Source organism: Thunnus maccoyii, chromosome 23 (genome assembly GCF_910596095.1).
Source record: "Thunnus maccoyii chromosome 23, fThuMac1.1, whole genome shotgun sequence".
Taxonomy (NCBI): Eukaryota; Metazoa; Chordata; class Actinopteri; order Scombriformes; family Scombridae; genus Thunnus; species Thunnus maccoyii.
Window position 1 is genome coordinate 2,049,413 of NC_056555.1, and position 27,669 is coordinate 2,077,081.

Genomic DNA, 27,669 nt, shown 5'->3' on the forward strand with positions numbered 1-27,669 from the left:
GAAAAGCTGCAGCAGCATCAGACTTAGATGTCACTGAAAAACTTTTTTAATTCAGTTTTTTCTGGCTAAGAACTCCATGTGTGTAATACACTAAGTCCATGCTGTGCACGGAGGGAACCCCAAACCAGTAGAGGCATCACAGTGTTGATGGCTTTACAAGCTCTGCTGCTGCTGCATGTTGGATGGATGTACGTTTGAAGACTTCACAGAGGTGAAATGCAGCTTTATTTGAAATTAGGACAGGATCTGATCAATAGGTGCATTAATAGATAAAAGATCTCTAAATCTAAATCTCAAAGAGCAAATAGGTTTCATATATTTTTGGGAGCATTTTTGTGTTTATTAGACAAGAGACAGTTTAGAGGAGAGAGATGGGGGATGACATGCAACAAAGGTCACCTGCACATTACATGTTGATGGTCTCAAAACCCTGTAGGCCTACAGAACAACACAGATTCAACAGATTTTAATAGAATACAATAGATCAGAATTTGAACCGAATACATTTGGAGAATTCTCCACAACTCATTTTTACACTTACTTTTTGTATTAGACACATTTTACCAAGAGTGAAGACACCAAGCAGTATTCCTACTATGTGATACAACCCTGCCCAGGTTTGCTGTAAGTCAGGTTATGTCTGACAATTTGATTAAAGAGAAAATTCTTTAGGAATATGCACAGTGCAGCATGGTAACTAAAATGTTAAAGGTAATGAAACTAGATTTTTGACAGGGCCATTCTACAAGACCTCAGGACCTCAATATACTGTAGGTAACAATACAGAAAATATCTCAGGCCTTACCCAGATAGCAAAATTGCTGTAGGCCTACACCTGACACTTTCATGTGGCCCACATACCACATGGAATGATGGCACTTGGGTGGTCCGCTCCTGTTTGCCAGATGTGGGCGACAAGCAAATCATAACAATGCCACATGTATACCAAAAACTAAACAAATAAACCAGATCTGGCCCACACCTGGACCACAGTTCATTTTTATTTTGGCCCTGATCGTGCCCACATTCCATATCCTCATCCGGTCCACATACCACATGGAAAGATGGCATTTGGATGGTCCACACCTGTTTGCCAGATCCGGGCCACAAGCAAACCATAGAAGTCAATTCAATCAAAAACAAACCAAATAGACAATATCTGGCCCAAATCTTGACCACAGTTCATTTTTATTCTGGCCCTGATCAGGTCTACATTCCATATCCTGATTTGGCCCAAACACTGCATGGAATGACGGCACTGAAGCGTTCTGCTCCTGTTTGCCAGATCCGGGCAACAAGAAAGCCATAGCAATACCGCATGTCAACCCAGAACGAACAAAATAAACAAGAACTGGCCCACACTCCTAATGTTCATATAGCCTACATCCTGCATGGAATGGTAGCATTTTGACAATGCACTCCTGTTTGCCAGCAACAGGCCTAACAACATTGTTTTTGCAGTCACCACAGTCAACAGTAAGCACAGTCAAGCCTGTGCTTACTGTGCCGTATCTTTGTCAGAACTGGCCTCGGTATGTTTTAAGATAACCGGGCCACATTTGCTGCACCATATGTGGTATCTGGGACATATTCACTATGTATCACATGGGCGACTTTAGGGTCACATCCAGTTTACACATCACCGAGAGCATCACATCTTTGCCAAAAATGGCCCACATTTGTCTTTGGATATTTGGGCCATATTTGTTATCTTACATGTAGGCCACTTCAGGCTCCCATCCATTTTGTCTGGGCCAGAAGAAGGCCAGCAGTGCTGCATCATTGCCTGAAGTGGCCCACTTCCTTATGCTATCTAGGTAAGATATTACTGCACAAAGTAATTGCTAGACATCAGCTGCCCACTTTGCAGAGTTAGTAATCTAGCTTTGGTATTAGATTGTTGGGTTTTATCATTTCCATTCATTGACATCGGTGAACAAACACTCGACATAATGTCAGTGAAGGTGTCGGTAACAGTGTACCAGGATAGATGATGATGAGCACTGGCCTATATGTTTTTGAGGTAAATTTTCTTTCATGCTGTTCTCCATGAAGGGCGTCACTGCACAATATGATCTGTCCATTTCTAAAGAGTAACATGAATTTTAAATATTCTTAAACAGATATGAGTAGATAAATGATCCTGCCCTCATGGGGAAATGTCTCTAAATGACATCACAACTTCAGATAATGATTGACTTGTCCATAACAGGCAAATTAGATACTTTTAGGATCATAAATATGCACATACTGAAAGACATATGTGATGGGAGTTCAGTGAGATTAGACAGACAGCTAGCATTGAGGAGTTTGTGGAACAGTTGCTGAATTTACCAACAAATAGGCTTTTTAGTAAAATCTGTTAAAGGGATTCTGTTGGAGATGAATGGGCTTCTGAAATATTACATTTATTATAGAAATATGGATTTGAGGAGAATTATCTCCCAAAAACTGTGTTCAACCAGATCAGTGGTAAATTATACAATACAAAAAGTGCAGAAGAAAAAGAAAAGAAAAGAAAAGAAAAGAAAAAAAAGAAAAAAAGAAAAGAAAAGAGAGATTACAAATAAATAAAGTATACTGTAAGTATAATTTGTCTGAAATGAGATCACTGTGCACGGATAAGATTTGGATTATTGCCAGTGCACACTGAAACTGGAAGATGTTAATACATGAACACTGATTAAAAAAAATCAAGTTTAGAAATGTAGGATGGAGCTTTAATAGAAAAGCTTGATGACAAGTTTTTTGTGTCCAAAATATATTTCTACAGTTTGAACCAGGAAGATAAAAAGAACCACAGTATATATTATAGATATTTTGTTTATTTATGAACTGAATCAGACTTACATTGTGTTATCTGACATGAATTAGTGTTTAAAGGTAGGCTTGTGCTGTATGTCTTGGATATGTTTGCCTGCAGTGTATTTGTATCCATGTGAGGTTGTGTATACATATTGATCTAAACTCCATTGCTGGACTTCTCCTACAGTACTGTATGAGATCAATGTTCTGTGCTGTTAGATGCTGGTGGGTATTTATATAAGAACTTGTAGCTTGTTGTTGAATACATCTTTTATATTTTAAGCAGGTTGGCAGGTCCACCTCACATTCTGAGCCAGCATGACGTGTGTGATATAGCAAAATTATGCTGTGATTTTTTGCAGTAGATACAACAAAAGGACACAAGAATGAAGTAGCAATAACTTGTGAGTGAAGATCCTTAAATCTCAATGAGATGCTGACATAATAAGTCTATGGGAATATTCTGGAAATATCTGTCATCAGGGAGTGTTTCCCCCTGTCCTTGTACATGGACCAACTTTCATTCATCTACATTTCACAATCAGTTCATCACACATGACTCCACCAAACCTTTCACCCTGACCTGTATGTGTGTATGTGGAGGGTAAACCTCCCCTCCTGCTGGCTGGAGGTCAGCCTCGGTAGGCGGGGTGGAAGCTCCTTTTTATCTTGTCCTGCTGCGTCCTGGAGGACGGTCCCCACTGAGCCCAGGACCTCCACCTGCAGGCCTGTTTGAAGGATTTCTCCTCAGACTCTCAGCGCTGTGTGTTGGACCACCAGACATTTCAAGATGCCGCTGTCACGTTCCTTGTCTATGACATCCTTAAGCGGAGTGCTGCCGGCGTGGGAGGAGGATGAGCTGCCTGTGGAGGACCTGCTGCTCTTTGAGGTGGCCTGGGAGGTCACCAATAAAGGTCAGATCACAAGTGTAAACATGCAAGTATTGTATTTTTACATTTTATGATACACCCAGAGCCTGATAATTCCAACTGTTTGAATAATTCTTCATTTTGGATCACAATGGCCATAATGAGGTAAAAAGTAAACCCTGCATGTTTGCTCTGTAGTGTTGCCTAATACCAACAGTCATTAACTCCAAGCAGAACATTTTATTAAAAGTAATAATTGAAATGAATCCACGAATGCTTAGCTGTATTTGTTCATATTTTGTGTGACTCTTTGCCCCTCAAAGAGCAAATATTGCAATCCAGTGAGAGCTCCCTCTGAAGAGTTAAACATTAATCTGCAGATAAGTGGCTCTCATTGTAAGTGACTGTTTTAGCCTACTGAGGCTCAGACTGAGGCTGTCTGGCTATAATAGAGTTAAATGCACCAACACAAGCATATTAGAAATAAGCTCAAAAAAAAAGCAAGTGTTGGTGAGTGACAGTGTGTCACCTGTCATGTGTTTGCACCACATGCCAATGATTTTAGAATGAAGCTTTTCAAATCAATCATGATTACTATGAGAGCATCCACTGTCCCTGTAAACAGAGAGGATTTACTGGAATTAATGACAACAATCATGATTGTAGGCCGCCTAGATGGTGGAATACTGAGAAATGTAAATACTTGGGTCACCATGGGGCATCCCAGGCCTTTATTGCACGTTTCCTATCTCTCTGCATGTTCAGCTGTCAAAGAAAGACAAAAATGCCCCCCCCCCCCCCCCAAAAAAAACAACAACTTTTAAAACAAGATTTTGGGTTCATCATTTCTTAAAAAAAAACATCAAAAACAACCATGACAATGTGATGTCTTCCACTGCCGATGAAGTTAGAGGACTTTTTTCTAAAACTACAGCTTCCAAGGTCAAGAATGAACTTTTATGCTTAATTATTCAGATTCTTGAACTGGCTGTTATTTCTATTGTCAACAAATACCATGAAAAGACCCAAACCAACAATGTGTTAGTCTCTCCCCCAGTTGTTGTCTCTCAGTCTACTTTGATTGTGGCTCTCAGCCTCAAGTTCATTGGTTCCCACTGAAGACATAAATCTCTAAAAACAGCTCACAAATGTATAGTTTCATTTTTTTTAAAAAACAGCTGGTCACTGGAGTTTTTAACAAATGTTACTCAAACAGGAGGAAATATTGCATTTGTTGGGGACTATTTTCAGTGGTGGATGAATCCACATTTGGTGCTTAAGTGAGTATTTCTGGCAGCAGGACGGTGTGTGTGGGATTGAATCCAAAACAAATGTGTCACCCAGTACAGCTGTGTGGCTCACTGATGTGTTTTAATAGTTTCTGGACAACAGTGGAGCTTTATAACACAGAGGAATGAGATATATCAGGTTTTGATACACACACAATACTTGTTAGTAGATCAGTCCTTTGCTGGTTTGGGTCTGTACACAAGATTTGTTGGCCTGAGGGAAATGCTGACTGTCACCTGACTTATCCTTAAAGTCAAATTGTATACCACAATGTGAAAGTAAATGTCCTGCATTCAAATCTTACGTGAGTTATTGCATAAGTTACTTTTCACCACTGGTTTTCTCATCAGATATTCTACATGATGTCCAAAAATCTTAACAAAAGCTAAAATGTGGACATTATTAACCTCACCTTTGTTCATGCATACGTATGAGAAATTCAACTCCAAAAATCCTTTGCACTTTGAAAAAATACCTCCAGTTCAGCATGGGACTCATTCTGTTCATCTTTTTGTCAACCAAGGGCACAGATTAGAGGTTAAACAGTGCAACAAACTGTGTAACTTTGGCTTGTCTGTCAGTTTATGTATTACCACTCTGCAATGATAAATAGTCATTTCAACCTTAATTACCTGCAAACATGCAGGTGATGTCCAGTCTGTCAACAGAGCTTGACAGAAAGCAGAGAGTTTGATCACGTTTGTGATTCTCAGTCAGGATCTCTGTATGAGTTGGTTGTAATACAGTACCTGCTCATGTTGTCAAACAGTTCATAGGTTATCAGACATCCTGCTGCTCTTATATTACTGACGCTCTATGATGCAGCTTAGACGTCATTTTGGGCTCAGTAATTGTTGATGGTTGTTCGTATCAGTGTTTGTCTTGTTGGTGCCAAACACTGTGAGAGACTGGGGAAAACATTTGCACGTGTTTTCATATGTCACAACATAATAACAGATCCTGTCCATGTGACAAAGTGCACAGAATAGCCAAGTATCCTAACCTCATTAACCTTAAATCTGTATGAACTTACCCCGAGACATTTTCACTGGTTTATTATAGTGTTTGTGAGTTGGTGGTTTAAAATTTGAAACTGAGGAGCACAATATAAATTCTGATAAAGTATGATAAGTGCGCATCATCATTTTACATGTGCATCTTATATTTTAAATGAAAAATGAAAAGATGCTGAACTATTAGGGATAATCAAGTATCAACACTAAAGAGAACATTTGATATTGAATTAACAAATGGATTTCATGAGATGGCATTTGAAAATGTGTCAGTTTCTTTTTTTAATTTTAATTCGATTGCTCTCAATCTGAATCTGGACTTTTTTTTTTTTAACTTTTAAAGCTACAAAATTAAAATATAAATTGAAAACAACAGTCTGAGGTGCAGCTTTCTGCTTCTTAATAATAATTTTAAAATCGTTTTACTTTTTTTTTTTTTTAGAGCTTTCACAGTTCATTGTAGAATGGTCACTAGTCATTGATTATTGGTCCTGACTGCTGAAGTCATGTAACCTTTGACCTTTGCTAGTATGTTGAGGTAAAATAGCAGGTGGATACTTCTCAGTGGCTCTCAGTCGAGTGACCAGATTGCAAATCTCGTTTATAATAAAATTTGATGAATTAAGTGGCTTCTGCACATCCTTTTTATGAAAATGTATCTGAATTTCTATTTTAGCTTTTGTATTTTGGTTCTTGATTTGTTTGTTAGCTCATGAGCATAAATCTACTCATAAAAAACAAATTTATGAGAATATGTTTATTTTTCTATGTGTGTATACATCTAATCCAGGACTTGTAACACAAAGTTGATGTGATATTTATATGGATATTATGTCACTACTACCATTAATGAAAATATTAGGCACATGTATACATTAATTATACAATTCACAAATGACAGAAACGACACAGTTCATCTATAGACAAATGTGCTCGCACCATCACCTTTATCTGAGGAAGACCAGTAGTGTTTGGAATGTCGTCATGTCCATGCAGCATTAACAAGATAACAGATTGTTCCCCAGCAGCTGCCAAAAATATCTGGCTGATTTTCAGAGCTATCTTTGCTTTTCACTGTTTGTGTACCTGCAGTTGGAGGAATCTACACAGTGATCCAGACCAAGGCCAAGATCACAGTGGATGAATGGGGGGAGAATTACTACATGATGGGGCCATACTTTGAACACAACTTCAAGACCCAGGTGGAGGCCTGCGAACCGCCCAACCCAGCCATCAGGAAGGCCATGGACGCTCTCATCCACAACGGCTGCCAGGTGCGAGGAAAGGGAGAGGGGAGGGTGGGGGGATTACAAGCTAGGGAATAGAACATGAGTTTTATGTATTTTATTCATATATATTTTTTATTACTGTTGGAAGAAGTGGAGTGTAGCACTGAGGAAACCAAAACCATCCATCAGTTGACAAATCAGGGGACAATGGATAGAAATTCTCATTATGTTAATAGATTACTGTTGACATACTAAAGTGAGAAAGAAAGAGTAGGTATTAATGTCATGTCAGGAATCTGACTGTGATATGTTAACATTATTAGAGTTGGCTCATGCAGAAATATGGAGATGTTTGCATCTGACAGCCAGTTTGACAAAAAACAGCATCATATTTCATTGAGATCAGGTCCTGTTCTGCTTTCAGAGACACTGATTGGATACATGGCTCTGAAATGCATTTTTCTGTGTATCTAGATTCCAGTTAATTTGGTGCCATATAAATTCTTGTAAGTGTAAAGTATTAACTGATTACATAAACTCAGGAACTTGGCCATGTTTTAATAGTGAGCATTCATGCATTAAATCATCATGATGTGCTTTGTGCCCTTAGTATTACCACAAAATGTTATATTTTTATATTGTCTTAAAAATTGCTGACAAGTTATGACTGGAAGGGGTTGTCCATTATTTGTAGGCTTGGTGGTTTGATCCCTGGCTCCTCCTCTCCACATGTTGAAGTGTTGAGCTCCAAATTGCTCCCAATGTGTATGCACGATGGAAAATTTGACAAACGCATAAATGAATAATGTAATTTGGAATTCACTTTTGCAAAACTCTCTACACAGTACAAGTTAAAATCTTCACTGTTCACTACTACAACAAGTATTACAGCTACTACTAGTCTACTGCTTATCACTACCACCATCACTACTGACAGTAAGTTTTGTCATAATACTGACTCAGCAGAGTTGGAACCTTCCAGATCCAGCTGTATGCTACAGTCAACATAAACCCCATTAACTACACACAGTTGATCTCCAGTTAACTAATTATGTGACTAAAACCAACTGGCTGCACCAGTTATGATAAATTTTATCATTTAAAAATGATTTAAATATCATTTTGTGTATTATATTTGTGATTAATTTAGATCATGTTGGTTTTCGCTTTGACATCTACCTTTTTACATATTGTAAAACAATAAAATACAACATTTTTCCAGGAGGGTGAATACTTTTTATAGACTTTGTATTCTGACAATATTTCTGCATATTTGGATGTGTATGTGGTGTTCTTTGCACATATGTAAATATATTACATTTCCATATGGCTTGATGACCTCACAGAAGTAAAAATAACTGTCCTTTTTCTATCACTTTCACTGCTGACTATGCTGTCTGTCACTGTGCTGAATGTTTACTACACTCACTGAAGGGACTGATGCAGTCTATCCACCAACCTTTGGCCACTAGATGGTGATCATATGCCACAAATCCAAATGATCCAGGTGGTGCGACATACTGTATAGTCCGATATATCCAATGCTGAAAGCCATACCATTTAATTCATGTGCTTTGGACAGCTAATCAGTCTTCTGAAATGAAAACCTGCAACCTCTTGAGTCAAAACAACTGTATTAAAATCTGGCCTAATGAAGGATTGTTACTCAAGATTGTCTTTAGGTACAACTTTGAGCTACTTTACATGACTGTTTCTCACTTTTATATCCAACACTTCAAGGTAACATAAGCTGTCAACAGTGCTTGACCACATAAAGATTACCTGAAGATTAATTCTAATTCTTTTTCTCAAAGATACTGAGTATGTTGAGCTCAATTGCAGGGAAATGATGCACAACAAATTTAGACTTTGTTTTGTTTCATACAGTACTGCAGCCACAATGATACCTCTTGGGTTTAAATGTTCACATGTTATGGGTTCAATATAACTACATACATGTGAAAGAAGCAAACAATCCATGTGATATTGTTGTACTATGTGAGCAAAATAGTTTTCTAAGTTCAAAGTTACATAGGGGGACATTTAAGGAAAAAGTCAGATGAGTGCTTTTATTAAACACAGTATTGACTTTTTAGACCTGATCCAAAAAGAATGGCTAAACAATGGCTTAGTCCTAAATCTGATTTTTATTGTAAAAGTTTGACTTAGTTCTACAAAGTACTACTGTATATAGGATTTTTTTTCTCTTACTTAAAGCTGCATTATTATTTTTATATTTTTTTGCCACTTGAGGGCAGCAGAACAAGCTGAAAATCAGGAATTGAAAAAAAAAAACTATAGTTGATATAGTTGTTGTTGGCTGTAAAACCAAAACAATGAACTAAAAAAAGCAAAAAAGCTGTGTAGAGCTAAAGGGAACTGCAGAGTTGGTGTTATGTGGATTCATCAATACAAGTGACACTTTTCACATTGCACATAGTCATTTGATCCATAGTTAATGTTAAAAACAGTCATTATTGCAGCTTTAAGTAAAGATGCTAACAACTTTTTGTACCATTGTTACTGGCCAGAAAAGTACATTTTATTCATCAGCAGCTGTGTCTACCAAAGTGCCTGCTGTCTTTTTAATGACAATGTGTTTTGTTGTATTTAACAGAGGAAATTAATTTTGAAAATTGATTCCATAAGGCCTCAATAAAAAAAATATTGCACAGATTGGAGTGTGCAGGTGATTTCCTATCATCATTGAATCTTGTCTTGCTGTAGGTTCATTTTGGCCGCTGGCTGATCGAGGGCAGTCCCTATGTGATCCTGTTTGACATCGGCTCTGCAGCCTGGAACCTGGACCGCTGGAAGGGAGACCTGTGGCACACCTGCAACATCGGCCTGCCGTACGATGACCGAGAGGCCAACGACTCACTCATCCTGGGCTCCCTGATCGCCTGGTTCTTCAAAGAGGTCAGCTGATGTTCGGCACAGTGCTCATCACTTCTCAAAGCACTTAGTTTTTTTTTTCATGTGAAGTGCGTTGCATGTGTAGTGAGCAGCAGTTTTCTGGATCTATAGAATTGCATTCTCTAGATCTTTTTTTTAACCTTTCTTTATTCAAGGAAGTCTCACTGAGAGGAAGCAGGAATTCATTTTTGCCTTTCTCATCGCTTTAATGTCTGTTGGTAAGCATCATAGACATAGATCATAGACTGCAGCTCACAGTACAAACTTTGCAGCCTGTGTGGAAAGCACAACTTTTATTGCTTATGTCCTAAGAAAATGTATTCTGTGATAATATATCAGTGTTGTGTTTACAGATGCTTCTGCCCCCAAGTGGCCAAAAATCAATTAATGCAGGTTTAAAGGTGCTATATACAACATTCTCAGTCACTAGATGTCGCACTGGAGCACCAGCATCTCAGACCAAAACAAATGGGCGTGTTGGCCACACCTCTCCATCCATTTGTATTCTCAGCTCATTTTGTTTGTTTTCCAGTTAACAGATCATCTCGGAGACAAGCCAAATGTCATTGGTCATTTCCATGAGTGGCAAGCAGGTCCGGGGCTTATTCTGTGTCGCTCCCGCAAGATTCCCATGGCAACAGTCTTCACTACACATGCCACCCTGCTGGGACGATACCTCTGCGCTGGGAAAGAGGACTTTTACAACAACCTGGACAAGGTGAGAGGTCAGGAGGGTTGGCCATGCAGCGTATAAATGATTGCACTAAAACTAGACTGTAACAAACATGGATGTAACACAGGCACTTAATTATAGCTTTATGATTACAAAATACAAAATAGCTGACACACACACAAAGAATGGGCCTGTAGTACTGCAGCATACTGACGGAGCACTGGTTGCTACAATAAAGCTGTCACATGTGGTCTTTTGTGGGTCACTGTAGTAGATATATACTTGATGGTGACAGAATACATTGATAACTAATAGAAAGTAGGTGGAAGTCGGTTCTGAAGGGACCCAACATCTCATTGTTGCCACCTAATGCACTGAAAGCGATAATTGATAATTGACAACATTTGATGTGCATCAATTGATCCTGTGGCACACTGCAGGCATCAGATTTGAAATGTCAACATCAGAGAACCAACACAGATTTGTCCTGTTGTTCTTTGTATTAACTGCTGCATTAGTTGGATATAATGAATGAATGAAAAGGAGAAATGAGGAGGAGGAAAATGAAACTAAGTGCGTCTGTTTCCACAGTAAATCATCTATTGAGTGTTTGATGGTTATTTATTTGTGCTTTATAATGTAACTGCCATGAAACAATCAGAAAATAACATTTTATTACTCTAATTCACCGGCTTTGTTCTTGCTACTGCTCCCTATCCTTGCTCAACCACCGCCACGCTCTCTCTCTCTCTCTCTCTCTCTCTCTGTCTGTCTTGCTGGTGCTCTCAGCCTCATCTCTCTTTCTCGGCTACAGAAAAAATATGCTTTGGTCGCTTGGTCCTCCGTTGATGCTCCAAAATCGAAACAAGGTCAGAGTAGGGGCGTCAGGGCAGTTTGGGCTTTAGAATTGGCCATGGGTTTCTGAAATATCATTTTGAAGTTTAGAAATTTAATGCAGCCGAAAATTCTTGTCCCTTGCTGCTGCTTTGTTGCAACAAAAGCTGACTCTAATGACAAGGCTGAGACTCCACTTAGTATACAAGCTTGCTTTTCTTTCAACCATAAAATCACAGGCCCAGGGGCCGAGATTTTAGGAGCCCTTAATCCAGACCCTCTGTGATATGACTGTTGAGACACTTAAAGGCTACTATATATTGTGTAAACCAATTCAAATATGTTTGATGTAGCTTTTAACATTGTTTTACATGTCTGTGCCCAGGAGCCCATTTTCTCGTCATTTTAAAACGGACTTTCAAAAAAGTATTAAGCTTCAAACTGACTAGTTTGTTTGAAATATTGTCCGACCACATCTAAAGGCAAAAGTGTTTACACAGTACATGTTCTGAAGGGCCATATTCAAAGGTTGTGATTGACAAGTGGCTACCATGGCGACAACGTTGGTTAGGTAATGTAACCTCAGATTTGCAGAGCATAGGCTTAGCCATAGCCATTGCTATTTCAGTGTGTTTTCAGTTCATGAAAGTTAATTGTAACATTTTGGTTGCCTAAAAAAGTCTTGTTCAGAGTTTGGTTGTACTAAAAGACCCTCTAAGGAGTTGGATGTTCAGTTTTTCTGGTAAGTACATTTTGTTTTAATGATTTTAAGCCTTCACTAGTGAAAACTAGCATTAGCTTTTCTCACAGTTAACTATAGACTATAAATGCACCATACTAACCAAGCTAGCAACTAGCATTACGGTTAGCTCCATCCTCTAAAACAAATATGCTCACTTCTGGCTCCAAAAATCCAAGATGGCAATGGTCACTTTAGTACACAACACACCCCTGTGATGTTGTCACCGTAACAGCATGCTACAAGACACACAGCCCTGACCCCTGTCATGATTTCTACAGTCTTTGGTGGCAACCAAGCCCCCAGGAAGTACGCCAGGCTTTGACTGAAGTCAGTTGGCTGCATTTGGAATCGCACACTAATGTACTGCATTTTCAGTACACTGTTTATGTAAAGCCCAACTAGGGACAAGAGTTGAAAATAAGCTATAAATAGCTATAAACTCTCTGTACAGCACATCAGTTGCATGCTCTGTATTGGAACTATGTTAAATTGCATTGTCCTTATCAAATAAAATAAAAATAAAAAAAAACATCCAGTCTCAGCGAGCCAGCGGCCCCTTCACATCTCTGAAAACATCGCAGCAAATTTCCAAACAGGTATTATTTGGATAAACTGACAACATATTGGGAATCTAAATGGTTACTTTCTCGCCTGAAAAAAAATATTCAAACTTAATACAGTGACATATTTAACAGTCCTACACCAAAAATTACAACAGCTTAATCTCCACCATTGCTGCCAATTGGTGTTAAATGCATTCTGGGATACTAAGCTTGATAGATGCAAGAAACAGATACAGAGGCTATGACAAAGAGACATGTTTGTTGCCTGATGGCAGTTAAGCAACAACTAGCATTTTGAGTTAAGTCTTAGGCTAAGATTCATATAAATACCCCTGCAGGTCTATGTAGAAGAGGGTGTTATTGCTCACTGCAGGTTTCAGAGGAGCTGTGCACACGTTCCTAATCTCAACAACCCATCACACTGATATTAGTGTCAAGTAAACTGATTCAGCCCCTGTTGTGTTGTGTGTTCCTAATTAAAAAGAAAAGATACATATATGTTCTATACAAGTACAAAAGAAAGAGCCATGCCAGCATCTCTGAACAACCCCCCAATGCACACTCCTCCCTGCGCAGCCTGGAGAAGCATTTTCAAGCCTTAAGATGCCAGAAAATATTGCTCATGTGATCGGACCACATGTTGTCAACACATATGAAACCCTGTGGGATTTTCCACATATCTGGGCAAAATATTAAAATCACCAAAAACATGGTTGCAGCGTTTTACACACACACACACACACACAGCTTTTACCTCATCTACGCACACACATATACACCATCTTTTGGATTAATTTTCAGATTCAAAGGTTCAGGCCTTTTACAGCCACTTAGAGCATCATTAGTGATGTTGGGTTGCATGTGGAAGGGTCAGTGTGATGTTTGTAATTGGCTCTCCTCTGCTCACATCCTAAAGGTCAACATGGACCTAAAGGCCACTCACTGGCTAAAATGGATAATTGACAGACAAGGTGTTTGTAACCCTCAGCCTGAGCAGGAAGTGTAGAGCTACTTAATCTATTGTATCGATGGAATCATGTCAATATGCATTTTCAGCTTTGTTGACTGTGACACACTGTACAGCCAGGATAGAAGACACAAAGCAGATAGCTGTAGTCTATCCTATGAATGTATTACTCATACAAACAACACAGTGATTAGACTAGACTGTTACTTAATGATGATGATTCAAAAACTATCAGCATCAATATTTCAGTCATTTTTGGCCTAACTAAATGTAACTAAACGACTGAGATACACAAGACCCAGAGTAAACTGGAGCCAGAAACTGGTATACCAAAAATACAACAAATGGGACTTCCTCCTTTGATTAAACTGGAGCATTTTAAACCTTTGGGCCATTTTAATCCCTTTGGATTTTCTTCCAAACCCTAACCGATATGTTATTTCCACAAAACAGTTCAATTACCTTGTGAGAAATTCTTAAAATGACATCTACTCCATATGTAAAGTTGGACTGCTGGAAACAAGTTGTCTCCCACTTCACTGTAAAGTCCATTCTCAGTGTATGCGCACCAGAGGCTTCAAGTTTCCACATCACACACTTGTGTAAGTTGAATATTGGACCATGATTGGCTCCAAATTATTTGTGATGTCACAAATCACCCCCATAGGTACATGTCTTAAACTGAGATTTAAGGTGAGCTCAGAGAAACTTTCGGTAGATGAATGTGAAAAACAAACTCTGCACATACATCATTCTGCTCAGTGAAGAGAAAACATCTGACTGAAGGAACAAGAAGAAAAACAAATTTTCGAATGGAGGGGATTTTTACTTTTTTGTGAATTAACTTTATTCTCATAAAAAATGGGAATGTATGGGTGTGTGTGTGTGTGTGTGTGTGTTTGTTGTAGTTCGACATTGACAAGGAGGCGGGTGAGAGACAGATCTACCATCGCTACTGCCTGGAGAGAGCGGCGGTCCACTGTGCTCATGTCTTCACCACAGTGTCCCAGATCACTGCTGTGGAAGCCAATCACATGCTGCACAGGAAGCCAGGTAGAGAAGAGAAGCTGTTCACTGTACTTCAATACTGTACTGTCTCCACAGAGATGTGGTTTTGCTTGAGGATAGTGATGTCGGTCAGTCTGTCCATCTGTCCAAGACATGGTCCAGAGTGAGATATTTACTGACCAGACTGACATCCCCACAGGATAAATCCAAAGTTTTTGTCTTTCTTTAGCAGCACCATCAGAAACTTACCAATAATCTAACTGCCCAGCCATTAAACCTCTCCTATTGGTGTGTTGATGGTACAGATGTGGTGACTCCCAATGGGTTGAATGTGAAGAAGTTCTCGGCCATGCATGAGTTTCAGAACCTGCACTCCACCAGAAAGGTCCGCATCCAGGAGTTTGTCAGAGGACACTTCTATGGGTGGGTTTGGTTTACTGATGTAGTTCTGATCCATCCAATGTGCTGCAGAGGTAGTGCTGTTTTTGTTTCAGTTAGGGGCCATCAGATTATAATTTTCTCAATACTGGTGTAGGGTGTTCACATATTGTCTGAAAGTTCTTATGAACAGCAGTGTTATTCCTCCTTTAAACCTGATTCTTATCCTTGTTCTTGTGGCAGTCATCTGGACTTCAACCTGGAGAAAACCCTTTTCTTCTTCATCGCCGGACGCTACGAATTCTCCAACAAGGGGGCTGATATTTTCCTTGAATCACTGTCTAGACTTAACTACCTGCTGCGGGTGAGGTCCTTAGGCCCTCTGCATCCAAGACTACTCTACTAAATGTGTTTTAGTCAAGATTACTAAAAGAGAAAGACATGATTACAACCTTGTAAAGAGAGAGGAAATGTATATGTTCTTCAGCATGTGTTTCTGTTAAGCCTTTCTTCTTTCTATTTTCTCTTCCCTTCCTCACTCTCTTTACAGGTCCACAGAAATGATGTGACAGTGGTCGTTTTCTTCATTATGCCAGCTCAAACCAACAACTTCAATGTGGAGTCACTGAAGGGGCAGGCAGTACGCAAACAGCTCTGGTATGTTCTGCTGCGTTTACACAACAGTCCAATACTAAGATGATTAGAAAATGCTGTACATGCAGTTTATCCACATTTTACATCATATATAAAGCATTTGACTAACAATGTAATCCAGATTCATGTACAAAGATTAAAAGATACTCATTTAGCATTGCACTATAACGTTGTTGGACTTGTGATGGACTTGTAACTCCACAACTCCAGATTTTTTACTCTTCAAACTTGTAGTCTTCAGCCCCAACTTACGCTGACTCAAGTGACATTACTTGAGGCAATTACTAGATTTCACACAGCTCCCTCTGGAGACACAAAATACTTGGTACTACTTTTTCACACATGCCGTAATACTCCCAAACACCTGGAGACACACTTGATGCATAAAATTGGTGGAGTTTCCCTTTAAGGGCCTTGCTGTGTGAGTGTGATCTTTCTCTTTTCCTACCCAGAATTATTCTGTCGATCTGGGGATCAAACTGGAAACCTTTCAGTCACCTGAGTGCTTCTAAAAAAAAATAGGACCTCCACTCACAGGATGGTCTCTCAAACTCAAGGCCAGTATTAGAAAGTCATATACATTTATATGTCTGCAGTCAGAGTGGTTACCCCTGCTTTGACAGTGCAGAGGAGATGCATGTGGTCATAGCATGTGCTGGTGGAAAACTAAGTATGCCCTCAAATCCACATGTCAGAACTTTCTACAAACATTTGAATGCACCAAAGGTGCAAAAAAGTGAGGCCAGAGGCTCTACAAGCTGGTGGTATGCTGTGGGAAATGTTCAGCAGCACCACCATATTTATATTTGTTTTAATTCCCTAAACCAGGGTAGCATGCACTTGTTGGGACATCTCCCAAATTTTGTGATGACCAATTTCAAATAAAAAAGACTTCCAAAAAGCCAACAACAACATCCTTTTTTCAACATAATTTAATTTCTCCTGGAAAGAGAGACACTGTGTCAATGTCATGAATTTAAACTTTGAATTAACACTGAGGATTTAGTGTTGTGATCCTTTGCTTACAGGAAAGTCTCACTGAACACTAGGCCAGCCTGCCATCCTGTTCTAAAACCTTTGTGCTGAAAGGAATTCACGTGCAATTTTCATTATGGCTGCCTGGTGATTTTATGGCTTATAACTCATTTTACTTTAATTCAGGAAACCAGTGTTTGTGTCCTGCCACAGATCTGCAGGAAACACATTTTCTCTAACCCCAACTAAGTGTTTTAAGCGCCAAACCTTAGCCATAGTTTATTTGCCATAACGACAATCTTGACCTCATCTTAACCATACTGTAGTTGGCTTGTGCAGATATTCCAGAGAGTGAGAAGTTGGGTTGGGTCGAACATTTCTAAAGCAGATTTATCTTTCTCAGGGATACAGCTCACACTGTGAAGGAGAAGTTTGGAGAAAAGCTGTATGATGCTCTGTTAAAGTAAGTATATGGACACTGTAGAGAACCCACAGATTTATTGATTTTGATGAGAGATGATATTGATGTGAAAGTGCTGTGTACATAAACACTGGTTCTCTGTGATAAATGGAGAATGTATGTCTGCTGAGTGTTGTTCTCTGTCCTCAGAGGGCAGATCCCTGATATGAACACCATTCTGGACCGAGACGACTTTACCATTATGAAGAGAGCCATCTACGCCACTCAGGTACTGAAACCTTCTTCTTCCTCTGTTTACATCTACTGGCATCTACAATCTACAAACGTATTGATCCACGTGTCTTCCTATAATCTAGACCCTGTTTTATTGAGCTTAGTCTTTGAAGTTGTCTTCCATCATCAGCTGGTAGAAAAACATTTTGTTCAGGCACTCTTGTCTCTCAACCATCTGCATTTCCTTTTTCCTGCCAAAGCTGTATTTCTAAATAATACACACAGTCCTGTTGAAAGCTCCAATTGAACTGAAAACAAAACCCGAGCTGTGAACAGTCAATGCTGTTTGGTGACACAAGAGGATGCAGGGCCCGGCCTGAGTGAAGTGACACAAAGGGAGATGCACTGGGCAGACACTGTGCATTTTTTAATAATCTTGTATGCTGTGTTAACTCACACTATATGTTTTAATATTCATTACTGCAGAGCCAGAACCTGCGACTTTTATGCTAACACTGCATGCATCAACTGAGCAGCCACGACGTCGAGCTCACACTGAACGTAAGCACAGAACCCTCTGTCAGTTTGTCCAGTGACAATTCCAACAAGACGACGTGTCCCCGAAAATGTTGACAATAAAGAGAAAGGCACTGTTACTTCCTGCAATTCTACTGTGAACAAAAAGTAAGAAGAAAAAAGAAAAATATGGAGCTAAATATGGATTTGTCTGTTCTGCTGAAGTTCAGTTTTATATCACAGCAGTCTCAGTCAAGACTACAGTTTTAGCTACATCATGTAAAATACACTCCAATTATATTAAGACAAGCTCACTAAAAAGCATGTTTTGACAGGAGCCATGTAGGAGATAAGACTGTAGAACTGCTCAAACTGCAGCCAAGCAACATGTCTGACCTATCAGAAATCCAACCAGCCAGACTGTTGATTGTGCAGACAATTAATCAGTCATCGTGACCTCAAACTGCACATCAAATGAAAATTGATCAGTAAGAATTTTTTCCTAACTCTAAAATTCATCTGGGATGTCCAATTCAGGGTTAAAACCAGTGGCAACTGCCAGGTCTTGAGGCTGAAGCCACTGTGGAAGTACCTTAAAGTACAATACCACCTATGGCCACTAGATGCTCTAACTGACTGCCATTCCAAAAGCCTTAACTTCTCTCTAGAAATACTAAGTCAATCATTTTTTTTCAATGAGTGTTTATGGTCTCAATCTCTAAATTCAGGCCCTCTAATAAGTGTGCTGGTGGTCATTTTGGAAATTATTGTTTCATTAATAAGATTTGAAGACTTATAGAAGCTTCTATGTCTGCTGTGTGGATGTTGATTGACAGCTGTGATTGACAGTTGGTTCACCTGCCACTCTCCATGGCTCCAGGACTCACACTGAGTTGGACTATTATCACAATATTTTAACTTTTAAGTTTTAAGTTTTATGATACTTGATTATGATACCTGCCCTGTTGGCACAATTTAGCTAAAGTAGTTAATGTTAGCCCAAGTGTGCACTGCTCAGTGTTCCCAGTAAGCTAGTATTAGCTTGGGTCCGAGGTAGCGGGGAGTGTTTCCAGAGTGTGAAAGGCAACACCCTGCACTCCTTATTTGGAAGGTCCTGGCTAAGCAGCAACTCTGGGCTTCAAACCGGCTCCAATGTAAACCAATGGGTGACGTCACACCTTGCTACATCTGTCTTTATATACAGTCTGCGGGTTAAAATCTGGCTTAATCTGTACAGTGTCTGTCTGGTTTGAGGTCTGCATGATTTCTAAGGTGTGGACAACCAAAACCACTGTTCATATTTACGCAAGGCTTAGTGCTCATTAATTCCCCCAGACGTAGACATAGCAACAGATGATTTCTCCAGTATTACATGTGCTGTGACACATTTGCAGTTTGTTAGACGTGTTTGAGGTGAGGTTAAAGAGAAATTTTGGTATTTTTCAACCTGGACCCTATTTTCCCATCATTTTGTGTCTAAGTGACTAATGGGGACAACGATTTTTGAAATTGGTCCAGTATTGAGCGAGAGCGCTGCAGCTGGCAGCCACAAAACAGGCTGCAATGTAATCCTTTGGGGCAACAGAGTCTTTCAATGTATGTCCACTAAAAGTGCTTGTTTTGCCACTGACAGGCTCAGATTGTTATGATAAATGTCTGACAACATTAGGGAACGTTAGGGTGACCATATTTTCAACCCCCCAAACCGGAACCCTTAACTGTACGCACACATGTGAAACACCACAGGCGTTTTCATCAAGATGGGGGATAATTATTTCAGCACTTAGCACACCTACCAAGCGCACCTTTCAACACCATGAACAGAACCTCAGCAGACGAAAAATTATGTTATGTCTCCCAAAATCCACCAAAGTATTTGTCAGTGTGCACAAGTGCAGGCTGCTGGCTAAATGGCCGACTGTGACACATTCTTTGCCAGTTTTTTCAAACAAAACAAGGTACAAATCTCTTTGTGGTCTATAAATAACTTTATAGGCTATAACATAAAAATAACTTTAACTTACATCTTCACAATGCTATTCCACAAGCTGGTCGTGAGTTTACAAAGATTAAAACATCAAAACATTAAATCACAATTGCACCTTGTTAATGACAAAAATTGAGAAAGAGCCTTTAAAGAAAGTTACCTTAAAGAAGATTGCCAGGTATTTTACACTTTGCAGTCTTTCTTCTTAGTTAGAGTTTCTTTTCTGGAGCTGTCAGGGAAACTACCGCTTATGTTTGGCCGTCTTAATATCATCTTTTATATCAGCATTTCCACCGTGCGCAACTGAAAATAATGATGTAGGACAAAACATGATAAACATCTATGTAAGCGCTGAAAACAAGTATAATATTATAATTATTATTTTAATTGTGGTGAAAACTGCAAGTTTCTTGAGTTGAAGAGGGGAGTGCCAGGAGGAGTTTGTTGTGTTGGAGTACAGAAACTGTAGTTTAGTGTTACCTAAAAGATTGAAGGCAGTCATAGTGTAGCACTCAGCTATTCACATGAAAAGTGACAAAAATAATTGTGTCATGATTGCTAAAAACCCTGGCTCCTATCTCACCTCCACACAGCTGACCAATCGATACATGAAGCGGGGGTGAATGTCAGCTTGCCCGTGAGTCACCCCACCTTATCTGCTGTTGGAAGGGGGAGGGGGTTTTACAGCCACCTTAAAAACCATTAGCCTGTACTGTTGATTTATACTGAACAGTAGCAGTTAAAAACAGAATCCTCATCAATGTCAGTGAGGTCACTGTGTCAATGCAGCGGGGGTGCCAACACCGAGAGCAAGAAACGCAATCTGACTCAACTTTTATGGCAAATTCCAATGCCATCCAGCACTACAACGGCCAATCAGATATATTCAAGCTCATATTCCTGGTGGATTATCTGTAACATGAACAGGGTATTTCTATACTGTTTACCTTGAAACATTTGAGACAGAGGATAGAGTAAATGTTGCTGTGATCAAAACAAGGTTTTATGTGTAAGGTGAATGCAACTTCTTTTGTGGTGGTCAAAGCATTTAAAAATTACATCTTACAAACTTAACAGCAGTGTATTCAGAAAGAGCGTTGCAGTTACTTTGGATAACTGAATCACTGTGAACAGCTTTCATTGGAACAAGTTTCTACCAAAGAAATAGAACCAAGAAATATTCATCCGCCATCAGGAATTCCTTGAGAAAAGTATTAACTTTAGAGATTTTTAACTGTTGTAGTTTTGTGTAACTTCAGATGCCAGAACAATTATAGATCAGGTTGGTTTTCTGTGTCTTTAAGGTTTTAAACTGCTCCAACATCATACAGTAGCAGTGTAAAAATAGCCAAGGAAGATGAATCTCCAGCAGCGCGCACTCATATCCTCAGCTTTGTTTTTATGAATGGATAAGGCATTTCCCCACGTAGAAATCAATGTGAGTGATGGCCCCTGCTGCTGATGAATTAGAAAAAGAAGCATGAGGGGGATTCCCCTGAGCAAAAAAAGCATGAATGAGCATCAGAGCTGTAACCAAGCCCAGCGTGGGTTAATTACCTTCCTCCACTCCAGACCGTGGGTCAATAGAGTGGCTGTGTCGAGGTGATGTATGTTACAGCAGAGCATTACAAGCAAAGTGCCTATAAAAAGGTCTTTCTCAATTAAATGAATTTACGCTGATGTCAATATGTCCATGGTGGGAAATGGAGTGCGAGTGGTATTGACCACAAGCATGTGGGGAGTGATGGAACGGAGACCCATTCTGAACAGTGATTGGAGGAAGTGCTGTTGTGATTATTTCTCTCTTTGTCATTTCTCATTTGCACCCCCTCACCCCCATTTACCCTCCACGCCCAATTTTCAATTACAGCATTGTTTATTTCACAAAGTTTCATGACCAGTAGAGTAGGATATTACTCTGCAAAGTTGCTCCTTCTTCAGCCAAGAATGCTCTGTTTGCAGGGTAAAGTCAGTCATGTCACTCTTTTTAAAGGGTCAGTGCTCACTACTGGTGCTAACTATCTATCAATGCAGATACTTTTGGTTTTATTCGTCCAGGTATTGAGATATCTGTCTGAAATTTCTGCCTCCACCCCAATAAAATGGAGGTGAATGGAGCTCTCAAAGCATTGAAAAATAATAAGTTAAAGAGGAGATGGCAAGGTGGAGAAGAACTCAACTCTTATATCCTGACATGCTCAGACTGACTATGGTAATCTCTTCTACTTTGTGCAAATGAGTGAAGACTCTATGATCTTAAAAATAGTCATAACAGCCAAATCAGGGTTATAATCCAGTTTTTAAACCATAAGGTGCGAGCTGTGAGAGCACATCTCTAAAGTCTGAATTACAGACTCCAGTCAGGTCACTTTTGTATTTGTTTGCGTAGACAAAAAGTGGTTCAACCTTTTTTTGTCTGACATACTCTCATAGCTCAATCATAGTTCAACCTTACACTATCAAGAGTGGATGTTGTTGTTATTTCTTTCATACAAGACATAATGATCCTCCATGTTTAGACTTAGACTCATTTTTCAGGAGATTTGGTCAAGTTTGCATTCATACTAACCCCCTGGAGAGGCAGAGGTTGGATCCAGCTGCCTTTTAGCTCTCTGATTTGTTGAGTTACACCTGACTCAGATTGGTTTGAGGTGGGTCTTGTGCAATGTGCGCACTAGTTTTTTGGTTTTTGTGTCACTAAATATACTAAATATCAGCCTCAAAGCAAAGTGTTATCCTATCTGTGTGCTTTGTTTCATCATATTTTCTCTTTTTTTCATTTTAGCTGATAGGTCTGCTAACCTCCTGTTGTACACAAATTCTTGATTGTGAAACTAGAATACAGTCCTCTACATAACAGCAGTTTAATATTAGTTAAGTCTTAATAAATTCATTTTAAAAAACCCAAAAAACAAACAGTTTTTCTTCTATATCTAATATCTATCCAATGAAATGGAATTGGAAAACTTTTATTCTGAAGAAATCAGGGTTTCACCCTAAAAACATTTTAGGTAATACTGAATTTGACAAATCTGTAATTTCCTAATAATTTGCTTGGAAGTTTCCTAAAGAACTATATTAAAAGAAAAATGGAGACAAAGTTTTGAGACTGTTAAGAGTTTAGTTAGTTGTGTTTTATTTACATGCAGGTTACAAGCAAATAGTTGATTCTCAGAGGAATTTCCTTGAAAGAACAGAATGTTTCATTATTTATTATTAAACGTTACTCTCTGTGCATCACATTTCTTCAAATTCAGCTGACCTGCTGACTAAAATACGTTATGAGTAACAATGGCAATTAATCATAATTAATTAATTGGAAGTATGCCAATTGAACACTGTTTTTCCATAATAGTAGTGCTTCTTAAGTCGGGGACCTTCCTGTGAATTTACAGAGTCTCTCAAGGAAATGATGGAAAACTAGGAAGCTGTAAAATAATAATTGGTTTTGTGTTGTGTTGGGAGACTGTAATCAAATATCATTAGCCCAAGGTTTAGACGATGCCTGTGCTGGTCAATACTTCTCAGAATCCCACTCTGAAAGGTTACCAGTCACGGACCGCTGACTCAAACACTCATTATGTCATTTCTCCTCACTCCGTCGCTTTAGGCGTGTGTGTTTGAATGTGCGTGACATAAAGTATGCAGAATGTAAACATTTACATTTATGGGGATTCAGTGAACACTCTCAACCCTCACAGAGAAACCACACTGACTTCACACATGAATTCTCTGTCTGTTTGCTGTTTGAAATAGACTGAAGCATGTTTCAGTCTTGAATCCTGATGCAACAGGCATTAGACTGATTTATTGATTAATTGAATAAAATTATTATTAATTGATTTGCAGTGTGGACACAAGAACACAAAGCAACATCAAAGTAAAGAACAATTCAAATTGGTCATATCCCATAACCCACAACCCATATATAAATCAAATCAGGATCATTCATGGTGATGTAAATCTAATCTGTTATAAGGTTTGGAAAAGTGACATAGCAACCACAGACTGTCTCACTTTATGTCTGTACATTTAATAGTTTGAAACAAATAATGCACACTTCCCACTGCAGAGACACAGCCTCCCTCCGGTGACCACTCACAACATGCTGGACGACTCAACCGATCCCATCCTGAGCAACGTCAGACGCATCGGCCTCTTCAACTCCAGGAACGACCGCGTGAAGGTAGACCGCACATCCTGTATGCTTCCTTTATGTTGTGTTCTTCTTCTGTTGTCAGTTTGAGGGAATTTCCTAGTCACAGAAAACCAAACCTCTGGCTGACTACCAGATCTTACCATCATAATAATGTAATCAGCTGTGTTTTTGATGTTTTGGTTTTGTAATGTCACTTGAGTCAGTGTCAGTTGAGGCTGAAGACTACAAGTCTAAATCCATAGCAAGTGTTAGATCAGAACATCTTCATTGTCTTATTTTCATTTACAGTTAGTTAATGGGAAATAATTCACCTCCAGAATGTGATATGTCTACTCATGATCTCTCTGTAAGTGTCTCCCTGTCTTTCCTCCTTGCAGGTTATCTTCCACCCCGAGTTCCTGTCCTCCACCAGTCCTCTGCTGCCAATGGACTATGAGGACTTTGTCCGTGGCTGTAATCTTGGAGTGTTTCCCTCCTACTATGAGCCCTGGGGATACACACCTGGTAACCTCTTACCATAGACTTAAATAGACTGTCAGTCTGTCAGCTCTATCAGCTTTTACCATCCATTATGTTCTGCTTCCCCAGGTGAATGTACTGTAATGGGCATTCCCAGTGTGACCACCAACCTGTCAGGTTTCGGTTGCTTCATGGAGGAGCATATCTCAGACCCTGCTGCGTATGGTGCGCACACACACACACACACACACACAAAGACGTATACATATTTCTCCTTCATTTCTTTTGTGCCTCTGCCTGTCTATGTCTGTTCTGTTCTCACTCTCTCTCATATTCAGGTATCTACATCGTGGACCGGCGGTTCCGTTCGCCCGAGGAGTCTTGTAACCAGCTGACGCAGTTCATGTTCAGTTTCTGCCAGCAGTCTCGGCGCCAGCGCATCATCCAGCGCAACAGAACTGAGAGGCTGTCTGACCTGTTGGACTGGAGATACCTGGGACGGGTCTGTTTCTGCCGCACTAAATCACCGTCTGATAGGAGGGATGATTGGACAGGAAAATTCAGTTTCTCACTACTGTTTGCCATCATTTAGGAAAACATTTCACTCACTGGCTTCACTGTAGAGATTGTGAAAATGGGGGATTTGCTAGATACAGCTTTAATGATGTCCACTTAAGCTTAAAAGGAAATTTCAGGCTGGTTTTGAATGGCTCCTAATTTACCTGACAAGAAAACAATGTCATTGTGCATGGTATTGATGCATGCACTCCAATTCACATGATGCAGTTAGAGAGAGATTTAAAAGCACAGCAGGCTGGGATGCACACTATGATAGAGACAGAGCTGTTGTTAAGAGCACTTATGCTGAGAGCATCACAGATTTTATGTGATTCATTGATTTTTTTTTTTACTGTTGATGATGGTTATCTCTGCTGACTTCTTACTGACAGTTCTACATACACGCCCGGCACCTCGCACTCAGCAGAGCTTTCCCTGACAAGTTCACCGTGGACCCCCTGGCCCCTCCGAAGGTGAGGAAAACAACAAGACCTTTAATGACACAATCCTCTAAATCTGTCATTTGAATATTTGCATCAAAATACACATAGTGACAGACTCATTGGATAAATGCACCAATCTTATTTCATAGTTTATGAGAAATTATCGAAGATGTTAAAATGTTAAAATGATCTACGTTATTATTATTTTACAAAATTGCTGTATCTGCTCCAAATCAATAAATAATCACTTAATCTATGGCCCATGACCTTAATTCACAAAATTCCATTTTGAAATATGAAATATGTTGCTATCTATCAATCTAACAGAACCAAACAGCTTCCATGTAAAGGCAATGAGTGAATGAATGAAACTATAATGAATGAATGATACATTAATGTGTTACATGCAGACAAATGGATGAAACAACAGATCAGAAACAGGAAGAACAGCTGATAATACTGCAGATATGTGCTGATATCAGCCAGCACAACGTACCTGCTTGATTTATTTTATGTTGTATGTTTTCTGTATGCAAAGTTGAGTTCTTATGCATGATTTCTCAGTAGCATCACAAGCTGAGAATCAGCTTTTTGTAAAACACTTTGGTTCTCAGTGAAACACTAAAACACGTGGAACACAACATTCCTTTTACACATTCATAGTCATGACAATCCCTCACATGTTCTGACTGACACACAGAGTGGACACTGTTGAATCTGACCCACATTTGTCAGGCTTTAATTGACAGCCTAACATTTGGATGAATGACAAGACATCATTTTGAAGTGTGCTGATGCTGATCGCTGCATTGTTACATCAAACACCTTCCTCCTTTTACTCTCCCTGCTCTGACTAAAGGATTATGTGTGATACACAATTTTTTTATGTGATACAATTTGGATTATACGGTCACATTAAGATTCAATTTTAGATCTTTTATGTATTGAAATGTATTCAAACGGTAGTAATTATCTAATAAAATGCATTTACTGGAGAAAATAACAGGAACTATGAAGGAGGAAGATTAAGAAAGAAAGACAGGACCAAAGAACCAAAACCAGAACTAAAAAAAAGGAAGGAAGGAAGGAAGGAAGGAAGGAAAGAGGAGAATAAGGAAAGAAAGGGGGAATGGACTTGAGTAAGGTAGGAATGGAAGAACTGAAGAAGTGATAGATGTAATAAGGAAAGGAAAAAAAGGGAACAAGACAAAAGGGATAAATGAAAAAGGGAAGAAAAGAAGGAGGAAGGAAAGGAAAGATGTGAGAAAGGAAGAGAGGAGGAAAGACAGGAAGAGAGCAAATGAAACCAGGTCATAAATTTAAAAACTCACACATCAATAACTTGGACTCCTTTGTGACCACAGACGGAGGGTTTCCGCTACCCCCGGCCTCACTCGGTGCCTCCCTCTCCCTCTACCTCCGTCCACTCCACCCCCCACCACAGCGATGTGGAGGACGATGATGACGAGCCCTACGATGAAGACGAGGAGGCTGAGAGGGACCGGCTGAACATCAAGGCTCCATTCGTCCTGGGCGCCGTGCCGGAGGGCAAGAAGAAGCAACCAGGAGAGTCAGGAAACTGAGACTTTCATCATCTGATATACACCAGTGAAGAAGAAGTTCAGCTCCACTCTCATACTCTCATCACCTGCCATACTCACACCTCTGCTACACATCCAAACCCTAAAACTCCTCATCACCTTAACTCAAGGTTTCTTTCAAGTTTGTGGATTTGTGAGGAAATAAAGTCCTTAAAAGTGTTTTGAACATTGATGACTTTGTTTGTATTTCATTGACATATATTCTAAGGGATGGAGTGATGTCATCTAGCAGCAGATTTAACATGAATGATGTCGCCCCAATTCCTTTCCCTTTCACCAAACATCTTTTAACCCTTTCTCTAGATTGTTTCTACTTCAAAAAGTTGACCGTGCTCATTCAGTACTTACCTCACCGTGCTCTCCCTTCTCACATATAGAAATTAGACTACATTATAT

General features: G+C 39.5%; 1 protein-coding gene across 1 annotated transcript; it reads left to right on the forward strand.

Moving 5' to 3' along the window:
- Positions 1-3,565: 3,565 nt before the first annotated feature.
- gys2 (glycogen synthase 2) lies at positions 3,566-27,432 on the forward strand. Its single transcript, XM_042402538.1, has 16 exons — positions 3,566-3,719; positions 7,070-7,251; positions 9,934-10,125; positions 10,655-10,840; positions 14,810-14,954; positions 15,215-15,332; positions 15,531-15,651; positions 15,838-15,944; positions 17,320-17,379; positions 17,527-17,605; positions 24,126-24,239; positions 24,590-24,716; positions 24,801-24,896; positions 25,010-25,173; positions 25,622-25,702; positions 27,037-27,432. Exons 1-16 carry the CDS (start codon positions 3,596-3,598, stop codon positions 27,253-27,255), a joined length of 2,115 nt encoding a protein of 704 aa, XP_042258472.1. The 5' UTR covers positions 3,566-3,595; the 3' UTR covers positions 27,256-27,432.
- The last annotated feature ends 237 nt before the right edge of the window (positions 27,433-27,669 follow it).

What these genes read in the sequence shown, in the direction of transcription:
- gys2 (XM_042402538.1), top strand. Translation starts at nt 3,596, where the DNA reads ATGCCGCTGTCACGTTCCTTGTCTATGACATCCTTAAGCGGAGTGCTG. An exon ending in CATGCTGCACAGGAAGCCAG is followed by an intron (nt 14,955 to 15,214) that starts GTAGAGAAGAGA and finishes TTGATGGTACAG; the next exon opens with ATGTGGTGACTCCCAATGGG. An exon ending in ACCCCCTGGCCCCTCCGAAG is followed by an intron (nt 25,703 to 27,036) that starts GTGAGGAAAACA and finishes TTGTGACCACAG; the next exon opens with ACGGAGGGTTTCCGCTACCC.